The sequence below is a fragment of the Vanessa tameamea genome, chromosome 7 (genome assembly GCF_037043105.1).
Source record: "Vanessa tameamea isolate UH-Manoa-2023 chromosome 7, ilVanTame1 primary haplotype, whole genome shotgun sequence".
In the NCBI taxonomy this organism is placed as follows: Eukaryota; Metazoa; Arthropoda; class Insecta; order Lepidoptera; family Nymphalidae; genus Vanessa; species Vanessa tameamea.
In genome coordinates, this window is record NC_087315.1 from 6,325,138 (window position 1) to 6,338,077 (window position 12,940).

The window sequence follows — 12,940 nt, forward strand, 5'->3', positions numbered from 1 at the left end:
ATATACTTACAACATCTGGGTACATCATTTGTATCCATATTAAGTACTTCACCGACGCTACATGTAAAACCGCGTGTTATAGAGCTTCTTATAGCTCTTAATGGTGGACATTGATTGCCAATCGAAGAAACGTTTAGTACTGGCTCAATCAGTGCACTTGCGTAAGGTACTGAGAGGTCAAATATAAGATTTAACGTTGATCCACAAAGATCATACAATTGAGTTTGTCTTATTGCTGGAATTATAGCTAAGACAAAGTCCATTTTGACGACATTTTCGTCGAGGAGACTAGGCATTGCTTTTACGAATGTAACATTAATATTCACGTTTACTGCAGAACAACGCTGTGACAGTCTTTCATTTAATATGTTATCATATTGAGCAAGTAAATCTTTGTATTGTGGTAAGCATGCGTTTGAAACCGCTCCAAGAGCTCGATATTGTACACTTGCTACGACATGGTAAGCAGCTTGTTGAGTATCTAGAAAATAAATAATAAATTTAGTGAATGTTCTAATACGTATCATATTTTTACAAATAAATGTTTGGTAGATATCTTACTTTCAGAAACACAATCTGGCACTACAGCAGATGGAACCCATTGACGTTTAGTTTCACAGACAAAGGTTTTGACTGGTTCACCATCGGTAAATCTAAATCCAGGACTGCACGTTGCTATACATTGAATTCCCCTATCTCCAGGCAAACAGTTTATTGCTCCATGCGCTGGTGGCATAAGTTCCCAATCAACACAAGGTGTAGCTTGAACAGAAACCTAAAATTATATTAGAAAAATTAAAAAGAGCTCTTTTTTTTAAATATGTAACATCTTTTCTCATTCTTTGCTGCATTCTGTGGAAGTGATTTCTCGAAAAGAGACAAAATATGTAACAGGATGCCAGGGAAGCGCGCCCTATTTGATAAATAAATGAGCTATGTGCTACAGTTGGGCGTTATATTTTACCAACCTATTTCACAAGAGGATAAACAGTTAATGTTGCTTATTATTAACATGAGATGTCAGATGCTACACATCATATGCGACTTCATAATAATTGTCAAATATACCTGGAAGTTACATTGAGCCTTGTTTCCGTATTTATCAGAAGCTATAACTGTTACATTTTCATAGCCTCGTATTGGGATAACTGCTCTTTCTGGTATGAACTTTAAGACAACTTCTCCGGAAGCATCAGTAGCGTTAATTCTTCTCCTGGTATCATTAAAATTAACTGCGTAACTGTCTTGTTTATCTACTAGCTCAATAACGTAACTTTGAGGACAACTTAATTTCGGTGGTGTATAATCTGGTACTGTTATATTAACTTCACAAATAGCAACATTGCCGTCGAAGTCAAAGGCTACATATCGTACAACCATATTATGAAAAACTTGTATCGGAGTTCTAAAATGTTGTGGTGTAACTTCTAATCTAGCAATAGCGCCAGAATTATCAGTAGCCGTTGGTTCTGTAAAATTGACTGGCTGTAGGCCTCCATTTACATCAGTTTGTACTATAATAGGATGCTGAGGACAATTCTGGAATACTGGTGGCTCATTATCTGAAAAAATATTAATTCATTTAATTTCAGTTATTTTAGGTATTACAATCAAACAAGATATATTTTTTTATTAAATGATTATCATATCAGGTGAACTGCTATACTCTCGTACCTAGCTAGTGCTAGTGCCAATAAACAGAAACTTTAAAACGTCTCGGTGAAACATGATTTATTTTATTAGGGTTTACATTCAAACGATAAGATGTAGTTATATTAAATTATATTTAATTAAACAATTGTAAGTTCCAGTAACACGTAATAATAATATTTTTATTAAAGTTAATACGAATATAACTTACCCACACAAGGTGAATATCCATAATCGTAACCTAATAATGGCTCGGCGGAAGGTTCATCACATCCCATCAATTCAAATTTGAGGCAAGCGTTGTCCATAAAACTTACGATACCAAGAATAACAAATCTAGCTTGAACATATTTTGGCAGTGTAATCATAGCAAGTTCACCATAATTTCCAGGATCACGCATAGTTAGGTTAAAGTTGGGGAAATATACTACATAGTTTTCATTTTCAGCTTGCTTGTAAAAGAATCTTATTTCTGTTGGACGGCCAACTATGTCCGATGTTACAACACCTTTCACTAGAATAGCTTTAACTCTGTAAACTTTGCCTAAGTCGACGCTAACATAAGTAAAAGCTTCTTGTTTACCACACCATCCAGTCACTGAGTTAAGTCTAATATTTTTTGCTTCATAATTAGGTCTTTCGGAAGTTGCATTGATTGCTGAGTCAGGTATTCTGCCTGAAGCTAAGCCAAGAGGTCTTATAACTTTACATTCCGGTTCACGAATACAACTTATGGGTCTGGGGTTTATTAAAATATAACCAGGTCTTGAACAACCGAATAGAACTTCAGATCCTTGTTCGTAACTTCTAGCTATTTGATACCCATCGGCTGGCCGACCTGGATCTTCACATACGGGTCCTTCACATCTCAAATCTCCAAAGTCCCATATTCCGTTTTGTTGACATCGAACAACGTTATCGTGTTTGCTTGTTTGACCGGCCAATTTAAAAGTGTTTTGACATCCGAAAAAGAAAGAGCTTTGATATCTTGTATCGAGATATTGACCATATTCTGCTCCAGGTGTTGGCATAGGTACGCCACAATCCTTTCGCCGACATTGAGGTTGAGCTCCAGAAAGCCAATAATCGGGAAGACCCTAAAATTAACAAAAACAAAAATTGAATTTATCAATTAAATCTCTAATAGCATAGAATATATGTAAAATTTTGCACTATAACTTACTGGTTTGGGATCATAAACACATTGCCGGAAAGACGAAGTAAGAGTGTTTCGTAATTGACGGCCAGGTGAAGTACAGGTAATAGTAACGTTATCTCTGTATGGCACTAAAACACTTTCAGGGTCGTCTCGAATCACCTTTAGCCCATCATTCTTTTCATCAGATAATGTAACGCATCGTGCATCTGAAAAATAATAAATTAATTATTAGTTACTAAGTATTACAGAGGGTTTTTGTTGTAATCTTTTTAAATATACTTACATTGACATTCGGGAGCTGTACCATTCCACGTTCCACTTGATGTGCAAAGAAGTGAAGAGAAGCCCGACATAACATAGCCAAAATTACACTGGAATTCGACAACATCGCCGAAATGATAGGAACTTTTAGTTGAAAGCAATTGACCGTTTTCAGGTGAAGCAAGAGATGGACACATTACAGGGACACATGATTTATTTCTTTGATATGTATCGCCATCTCGTTCCCCGGTTTCAGAGTTCTCTATAGAGAAGCCGGCCGTTCCATTAAAAGAATATAGTTCGTAACCAATATTACAGGCGCATGAGAAGTTTCCAGGTCTAAAAAAGTATGATTTATATGAAAAATTAACAAAAATTACAAAATATTTAATTAATTAATTAAATTCACAAAATATATTTAATATGCTTAATAGGTACTTACGTATTAATACATTTCTGATCACAGCCACCATTGTTTTCACTACATTCATTTATATCTGAGCAGTCAAGTCTAGCACACCCCATAATTTCTAATTTGAGACAGGGTGCTCCAACATAATCTTGTATTTTGAATTTTATATATTGAGCTTCAATTGGCATTGGTAAGTTTAAGACTGAAAGCGTAGGCTCCAAAATTCGAAATTCCACCGCTGTTCCATCAGGATTTGTGTAATCTTTAAATGTATCGGTCAATTCATTAGTATATTGTATTCTAATTGCAGATGTAAATGCAATATTAGCATCAGCCCTCATAACACTCATCGTGCGGAATCCTCTTATGATTGTTGGAGCTCGAAGATCAACTAAGACCCAGTTTGCACCAGCTTCAAGATTATTGCCACACCAACCTCCTCCATTGTTTAAGCGAATCATCTGTAATACAAAATTGATTTAATTTCAATGTTTACTTATGCTATATTTTAACCCGGGATGCCTCATTGAGATTCCTCGTGCGTACATCTTATAAACACCAAAGTATTCGAATAGCACTTAATTATTAAACAACATTACACCTAAAACTTACGCCTTTATAATATCCAGCTTCGGAAGCGGACGTCGTTATAGACTCATCCGGAATAGCTCCGTTAATTAAACCTAAATCACCAACAGGTTTGCAGTCTAAGCTAGGTGTAAATCCGGGGCGACAAGGGCAGTAGAATCCACCGTGAGTATTTTTACATTCTGTTGAGGCAGAATCACATTGACTGCTTGAGCATTCATTAATATCTTCACAACTTGGAGTTGCATCAAAGTTTTGACCAGGTCCACATTTAATTATGCTGGGTCCGTTTAGTTTATACCCTAAAATATGAAACATAAACATCTATATTTTAAAAAATAACACGTATACAATTAAAGTTATTTCAATTTTTTCTTTATTAAACTTTACCTTTGTAACATTGCACTCTTGCTTCATCGCCAAACATATAGACCCTGGTTTGATCGACAATGAATCCCTTCTTGATTTCAGGAAACTTAGGACAGATAGCTTTAGAACAAGTTGGTACTTCACCGGACCATGTTCCATTGCTCATACAAAGTAGTACAGGTTGGCCAGATCGAACGTAGCCGGGTTCACATTCGAATCGAACTATTGTGCCATAACTGCGACCACCGCCATTCAGTATAGTAACATTAGCATGTGGGACATCAGGAAGTGCCACACATTGTGATGCTGAAATTAAAAAATGATAATTCAGATGTCTTTGACAAAGAGTTAAAACATTCGACCGTTTCTCGAAAATTTACGTAATAATTGTGTTTATAAATCATTGTTTTGAATTTTTATGTAATTAGTAAAATTTTAATTAAGTACCAAGACAAGTTGGAGTTCTTTCCCATCTTCCATCCGATAAACAAGAAATTCTTTCTATTGGTTGTCCGGTTGGAAATGCAAATCCAGCATAACATTGATAAGTTGCTACACCCCTGTAAGTTACGTTCGTTGAGCCAATAGAAAAACCATTATCGATTTGAGGGACCGGACCACAATAGACCTCTGCAAATGAATTAAAATTAAGTACATAGAAGATTTAAAAATCTAATATTATGTTATATTTCAATGTACAAGAATTATCAAATTACCTTGGCAGCTTGGGATATAGGTAGTAGACCAATTTCCGCCTTCTAAACATTGTGTTGTAATTCTAGATTTTCCAGTGGCAAATTCTTGACCGATTGGACATGAAAATGTTATAGTTGTACCAAAAGCAGTATCTCTATTTGATGCTAAAGCTCCTGTGCCAGACTTTAATGGAGGACAATCTGAAAATATAAAGCATTTAATAAGATAAAAATGTAATATAAAAGTGTATAGTAGGTCTGCTTACAATTGAACTAAGATAAATTAATTTAAATATAATAATAAAATTACCAGCTGAAAATGTTGCTCTCCAACCTATACTATTATGAAGAGCATCAGACATAAATCGTATTAGCATTTCCCCACTTGATGCAGTTAATGTTATTCTTGGTTTAACAGTGAATCCATTATCAGAATGTAATCGTAAACCACTTGTGCTCGACCCATCAAAAACTTGCACTACATCGGAAGAGTGAATATTGAACTCATTAAATTTTAAAGACAAGGGTCCTCCGTTTGGATTTTTAATTCTGTATAAACATTCCTGATTATTTGGGTAATTGTTGAGGCCGTAAGCTGGAGAAGTAAATGTTCCATTAGCTGCTATTATTGTAGCTCGGCAACCTTGGGAATATCTCATATTAAATCCTCTTTTAGAATCTCCAAGGCTAGTCCGGAAATACATATATAAGTGGTTTGTAGTCGATATAACTACTTTTTCATTTTCATCACCAGGTCCAGTTAGTCGGGCAAGGACTGAACTAGATGGAGTGTTTCCGTCTTTAATAACAATGTAGTCTCTGTTCATTTCCAATTCCAAATCCTCTATTTCCAATGAAACTATTCTTCCAGGTTGTGCTTCAATAATATACATGCATTCCAAACCACCAGGGTAGCTGTTAGGATAACCAGGTGATGTGAGAACCTGACCTTGAGGAGTTGCTCTAAGAATACCTCCACAGTTTGATGATTCAGTCTTCCATGAGGCACGAAAACCTTTTCTTTCAACGGATCCATCTGAGCTAAATTTGATTATCATAAAGTTAGAAGCAGAAACATACAGTTTATTAGATAAATCTTGTTTTCCTGATAGTGTAGCTAAGTTGACAGATTTATCTTCAGTTCGACCACCTACTAAGATTTGAACAGTATCAAAAGACTTTTCAGTTTCAAAATCTTGGAACTGTAGTACGATGTTTTGTCCTTGAGGTCCTTCGAGTGTCCATTTACATTCACTGAAAGGTGCATATTTGTGAGGATAGTTAGGGCTTTCTACGACATCACCGCTACTAGCCATATAAAAATGACAATCAGTAGTACAGTCCATTTCGTCAGATGAGTCACCACAATCATCTTGTTTGTCGCATTTGAAGGCTGCATTAATGCATCTTCCGTTAGAACAATGGAAGGTTCCTGCGAAGGTATCAATTGTTAAAAATTTCTAAATTACAGTTTTTTTGCTTGTTGTCGATTAAATTTTCTATATAAATAAAAAAATATTTTTAAATTTACCGATTTTATATGAATGCAAAAATAAACGAATTACCTGCAGGACAAGCGGAAGCTCTGCACATAAAAGGAAGAAGGGTTTCACATGTTGTTAATTCCCAAGATTGTCTTTCCGATGTAACGTGAACATCCACACATTCACCATCTTTGGGATTCGGTTGTCTGAGGTCCCAAAATCCTGCATATTGTGAAACTAAAGTCCCTGCAGCTGATTCTAAGGTATTTGTTCTTAGGTCGTCAACAGTTGCAAGGCCAAGCCAATAGTGAGTGTTGCTAGGTGTAGATGGTACCATGCTTGCGGTCATGTTATTTTCAGTGTAACTGTCTATAACCATCAGCTCACTTCCATATCTGAAAATAAATATGAAAATGTTGTAAGTTTCTGATAAGTTAGTTAACATTGTAAGTAATCTCAACTTGTAAAAAGTTTTTTTCCTTGAAATATCTAATTACAATCATACCTTCGGCATAATTCCGCAGCTTTATCCCAAGAATGTCGGATATTAAAAAATTTATAACAATGAAGCCCCTTCAACTCCCAGCCTGAAAAAAAAAAACTTTTATTAAAATACTGTTAAAGGTGGGAGGGCAGCATCAATTAATAGGAAACATAACTTAGCTGGAATATAGTTTAAAAAAAATATATACAATAGATCGGTATGTGTGGGTTTATTAGAAGTAGAAAGAGGTCATGAAAAGGGAAAAGACGATGTTGACTAAAAATATAGAGTAATATTTTTTTTGTTTTTGCTAGAAATTTTATTATTATCGACATTGTAAAATCATGTATTTTAAATTTGTTTCAAAGTTGCATTACATTTACAATATCGAGAAATTTCCATGAATATTTTGTAGAAAATAATGTTGGTAAACAACTTATTCTTCTTTGACGCTTTCTCTTTGGTAAGGGAGTGTCGTATTATGTGTAGAAAATCGTAAATAAACGGTCACACTAAGCATAATTATGAGGTTGTCAGTTCTCACTTAAAAGAAAGTATTGAATGTTGTCTAGAATAATTAATTACGATCAGATAATTATCGTCTAAGTTTTACTTAAAAAAATCAGCTTACAGCTTCGACTGCATTTTTGTTTTTTGGTGATGTTATGATTTTATATGATTAATTTTTAAGTTGACTCTCCATACTACTTAACATTATTTCAGTAGTCATTGGTCTAAAGGGTACTTCCGTGCGTGTGAATGAAAACTTATAGCGACAAATAGAGCGTGTGAGTTCGTCGATCAGCGAAGACTGCGATGGATCCACGCTTCACTGCACTGCGCAACTCGATGCAATGTTTGACCTACTTGTACCATGTTTCTACGGCGAAATTCGACAAACTGCCATTTTGTTCTCGGCATAAATATTAGTCTATGAATAAATGTTAAATCAGTGGCGTTATAAGTTAAACTTGTGCATGTTTACCTGTTTTTCAAATAAGATCAGTGTTGTTGTGTTGTTTATGTAAAGTTGTGCAGGAAGTATAATATTTCTTGGTTAATGTCAAAGTCAATGGAGTTCGTAACTCTTCTACGATTGTATTACGATTGCGTACAGACAACACAATATTTACTATCGTTAGGTTTAATTATTCATAAGTATTTTATTATATATTTTTGAGCTCAAGATATATAATTACTCATTATATATGAATAAACTATTAGATATTATATTTTTACGTTGTATTTTGTTGTTATTTATAATGTTACCAAATATGGCAATAAAGTATAGTAAAGTTATAAATAAACAAATTTATACATTCATAGTATTTTTTAGAGATTATTACATTATAAAATTTAAAGGGAACACTAAGAATTGATTACTAAAACTAGACTGTAAATAAATTATTAATAATTAAATGTAAACAATCAACGTATTCATGAATTTGTGCGCAATGTAGAACATTACATTGCGTAAATACCTGTTAAATAAACTACTTATTGGAACCTGTAGTATAGGCACTATTTATTTTTTTACCAATTAAAAACAATAATTAGAGCTACATTAAAATAGCTGCAATTTTCTTTTTAAATGGCGATTGTACTTGTGGAGTTGTAAATACTGTAAACATATGTTATGCTATGTGGACCCCTGCAGATCTTAAGGAGAAGATATATATTGTAATGTCTGAGTACAATGTAAAGCGACGAATACATGCATAGTATGTAATAATGTCATAAAGTTGACAACTTGACATTTAGTTAAATTACGTGCTTGTCCGTCTTGATGATTTATTCTTACTTAAAATCAAAATATTGTATATTCAATTACCTACATTTTTACAATCACTAATGAATCTTTACTGTATAAGATTAAATTTAATACAAAACTACGATCATAAAACCACAAGAAATTCAGACGTTTACAATAGCAGTAGTTTACAATAATATTGCTTATACATCGGAATAACACAGGCTATAAATATATAATTTGACTTGATAACCAACCCTTAAAACGCGTCGCGTGTGCAATCTATTATTATAATATATTATTTAACAGTCTTAGTTTAGTTTACGTATGTATCTTGTGTGAAAATCAACGAATACTATATATATTTTTTGTAACTACTGCAGAATTTTTTATTATCTATGTAATCTATGTATTTAGTTTATGCGGTTATAAATAGATTTATTGTCTTTATTTGTATAGGTATTAATGACATGTGGAATTAGGGCAAATTTATCATAATTCAAGGACTTTAATTATTCGTTGTATTTCGAAACGTTGTAAAATAGATCCGTTAATTTGCGTTATTTATAGTTATATTTTATTCCCATAACAGTCACGGGTGAGCAGCTTCGTAACTGTAAGACGAGAATCGGATTCCCAGTTCAATCGTCTTGCCAACACTAGAGTTCGAGGCTCGTGTGTGAAGTGCCTCCTTTGAGATTCTATAGCCCTGGATCTACCGGAGATTGAATTACGAATCAACAATCCATTTGCAGGCTTTGTTGTCCAACGTGTGTGTGTCTAAAACCTACGGATTTTATGCAAATGGTTGTGTATGCTACATGCGTTTGGTTTAACATATTTCTTATGAATTTAGAATTGAAATTCATATTCTAATTAACAATTAAAATATTATTGTTATCAATTAAGATTTGACTTTTTATGAAATGTTTTAATATTACTGAAACATATTTTACATTAATATAACATTAATATTGATATTAATAATGTAGTCGACATGCATACCTCGTACAAATAAAAATACAAAAAATACAAATTTACTTTTATTTATCTAATATGCTATTTAAAATATGTTACTCAAAAGTCTGCGGTTAGTCACACAAATATGTATGTGACTGTTGTGTCGCCTTTCACTTATTATGAATGAGCTTTCAAGGTTATTTGTAACGCCTTCATCTATCGACATAGATATTCAAGATAGAAACTTAAATGTCGAAAGAGAAAAAGTCAAAATCAACGTATGCTATGATATAAGTAGACTTATTTATTCAAATTTCATTTTGAAATACTATGGTACCAATTATAAGTGAATCCCTAACATCAAATGCCGCCAATAAACTTAGAAGTCATCTTTCATAGAAATAATATGAATTTCGATAGTTACCATAAGAAATTCATTAAATTTTTTTAGAAATATGGTAGCGTTTGGATTCATATCCAAATGGTACATATTGTGTTGTATTGAATGAGACCAACACACAATAGGAACACCGTTTTAAGAAAATGCCTTATAATTAGTGGAATATCAATATGTTTCTATTATATTAATATTTTAGTCTAAATTTTTTCATTTAACAAATAACGAACATCTATGCAAACATTCAAGTCTAACTTGACGCTATTAGGATATTATTTATTTTAAAACGCTGTATTAAAATTTTTTTTTTTTTTTAAATGAACATAAATACTGTTTAACATATTTTTAACATTACCTATTACGAATTTCCATGCAATCTATCATCCCCAATTTTTCCCCAATTTCCCAAAAATCACTGTAACAACTGTATTAATAAAAACCTAAACACCGATTTATTTTATTCAAACTTTGAATAAAAGCCAAACTTCTGTACAAATTTTCAACTTAAGTTTCATCTTCTTAGGTGATTATTTTTAAAATATGCTAAACCTCCATGTTTAGCTTATTATCCTAAATACGGATTTCGATATTTTTAATATCAGAAATGACTCCCATCCCCCATGTAAATCCCTCAAGAGATGAATTTTGAAAAATTCTTTCTTAGTAATTACCGTTCTAAAAGGACACCTGAGCAAATTTACTCGTTAAACTCGTTGGTTTAGGCAGTGTTTTATATATTATTTAGTCATTTAACAGTGTTATTAATTAGATCCATAAATGTAAGTTCAGTTTTAATAAAGAGGTTGACATGTAGCATTATTTTATATTAATATAAAATATATATTCTTACAAAATTTGAATTTGGAACTTGACTTCAATACAAATATAAAAAAAAAAATGTAATCCATGAAAATATATTTTTTATATATTTTACAGTCATCACAAGCTGATTTGACTTTACGTCGTTAGACTATTCAGGTGCAATCACGATTGTACAAAGAACTGCCGCCTTGCTTCTAAATGCATTATAAATAAATAATTCTGTAACTTGTTCGTTTAACTTATACCACAAGTTACCGTGCATGCATTAGCTGCCTTTCAGCCAATGAATATGTAAAGCTCTTCTTACGTACACAGCAACTCGTTTAAATCTAATTTAAGTATTTTCAAACTCACGCTTCTGACTATTTAGGCTTATTTTAATACTTGGTAAAAATTATGGCTCACTGGTAAATCACGAGAATCTTAAGATAGAAGGTTAAAACCAATTTAATTTTCATGTGCTTAATTCGTGTTTATAATTCATGTCGTACTCAGCGGTGATGAAAATCGGCCACTGCCATACGCTCTCGAATGAGCTCCAAACCTTAGGGGAGAAAGTACGAGGAGAGCAGGCCTTAGCTAGGTAGTGAGACTGATACAGTCTGTTAAAGTAACAGTACTTATAGTAACATTACTTTTTAATACATTTAATTTAGATGATAATTGCTGTAGTTTTTAATTGATTTATATCATGTGTAAATATTAAATGAACGATGAAACCTTATATTATATGCTATACTTTTATGTTATATAATATTATAAAATTACATAGTAGTTATAATACAATGGTTATTGTTTGTAATCACAGCTTTTACCGCGAAATGTGCATTGGTGCTTGATGAAGCGGAACGTCCATTATTGTTAATAAGTAGTATATCATATAGCACAGTTGTATATGTAGGCTTATATGTATATAATGGCTACTAGTATTGTGTGTGGGTTTTATTCGACTCATATAAATAATACGTGTTATTGAAGATAAATAGGAACATATATAATTTCCAAAAATGGTCAATCTTATTATGATTTTAATTTGGTTTTTTGAACAGATGACCGGAGTCAACCAAGATTATTAATATTATAATACACGGAACACTGTAAGAATATTCGCAAGTGTTCCTTTGATGTTAAGAGATCCTAACAAAATGAATATTTTGTAGCGTTAAAATTCATTTTGTAAAAATATAGGAAATTGGTATAATCGTCAAAATCAAATATCAAATTATTGTAGAATTATAGATATTTTTTTAAATAAAAAGAGATAAAATAGGCGATCAAACAAAATAGCCGTCTTATGGTAAGTGGTAATGCCAACCCATGAACATTGGCGCTGCAAATAGTAACCGTTCCTTACATAGCTAATTCGTAGGCATCCTTTGGAACCAATATTTTATATTCCTTATATTAGTTACTGAGTTACTCGCTACACTAATTACTTCTTTTCGGCAGTAGAATATGTGATGAATGGCTACCTACGCAGACGGGTACAAAGCCTTATCACCAAATTAAGAATGATCGGAAGAAAGTTTGGAATAAAAATATTTGCCGAAGGAAGGAGATTTATAAACTTTGTTACGTCATTTTGTTGATAGAATGTTTGTCCCGTATATCCAACTAAGCTACACTATCGATCGTAGATTTAAGATTGGATTGTTTATTAATTTTAGCCGTATGTCGTGTTACTAAGCACCTGACCTAGATCGTGATGTTCCAAATATCACACAATTTGAGAGTTGAGAATGAACTAATAGGCCTATACCGAGACCTAAGAATATAATCTGCTTCCTAAAACATATATTTGGCAGCTGCAATATGCTATTTAGATAGAAAATATTAGTTAAATGCTAAAAACTACATTTATTTAGCCAGTATTCTTAACACGTTCGTTATTTTATATTAATTTATAATT

General features: G+C 32.7%; 1 protein-coding gene across 3 annotated transcripts in view; it reads right to left on the minus strand.

Moving 5' to 3' along the window:
* The window catches only part of LOC113401353 (sushi, von Willebrand factor type A, EGF and pentraxin domain-containing protein 1), a 62,316-nt gene that overhangs the window by 10,369 nt on the left and 39,007 nt on the right, over positions 1-12,940 (minus strand). For all 3 annotated transcript variants that reach the window (XM_026641232.2, XM_026641234.2, XM_026641231.2), the window contains exons 4-17: positions 7,124-7,205; positions 6,700-7,013; positions 5,445-6,566; positions 5,156-5,335; positions 4,887-5,069; positions 4,461-4,745; positions 4,095-4,372; positions 3,513-3,943; positions 3,093-3,409; positions 2,834-3,015; positions 1,862-2,747; positions 1,069-1,562; positions 562-775; positions 11-481 (exon numbers count right to left, since the gene is read on the minus strand). In XM_026641232.2, the coding sequence (XP_026497017.2) occupies positions 11-481; positions 562-775; positions 1,069-1,562; positions 1,862-2,747; positions 2,834-3,015; positions 3,093-3,409; positions 3,513-3,943; positions 4,095-4,372; positions 4,461-4,745; positions 4,887-5,069; positions 5,156-5,335; positions 5,445-6,566; positions 6,700-7,013; positions 7,124-7,205 (5,439 nt within the window). The remainder of the gene's footprint in view (positions 1-10; positions 482-561; positions 776-1,068; positions 1,563-1,861; positions 2,748-2,833; positions 3,016-3,092; positions 3,410-3,512; positions 3,944-4,094; positions 4,373-4,460; positions 4,746-4,886; positions 5,070-5,155; positions 5,336-5,444; positions 6,567-6,699; positions 7,014-7,123; positions 7,206-12,940) is intronic.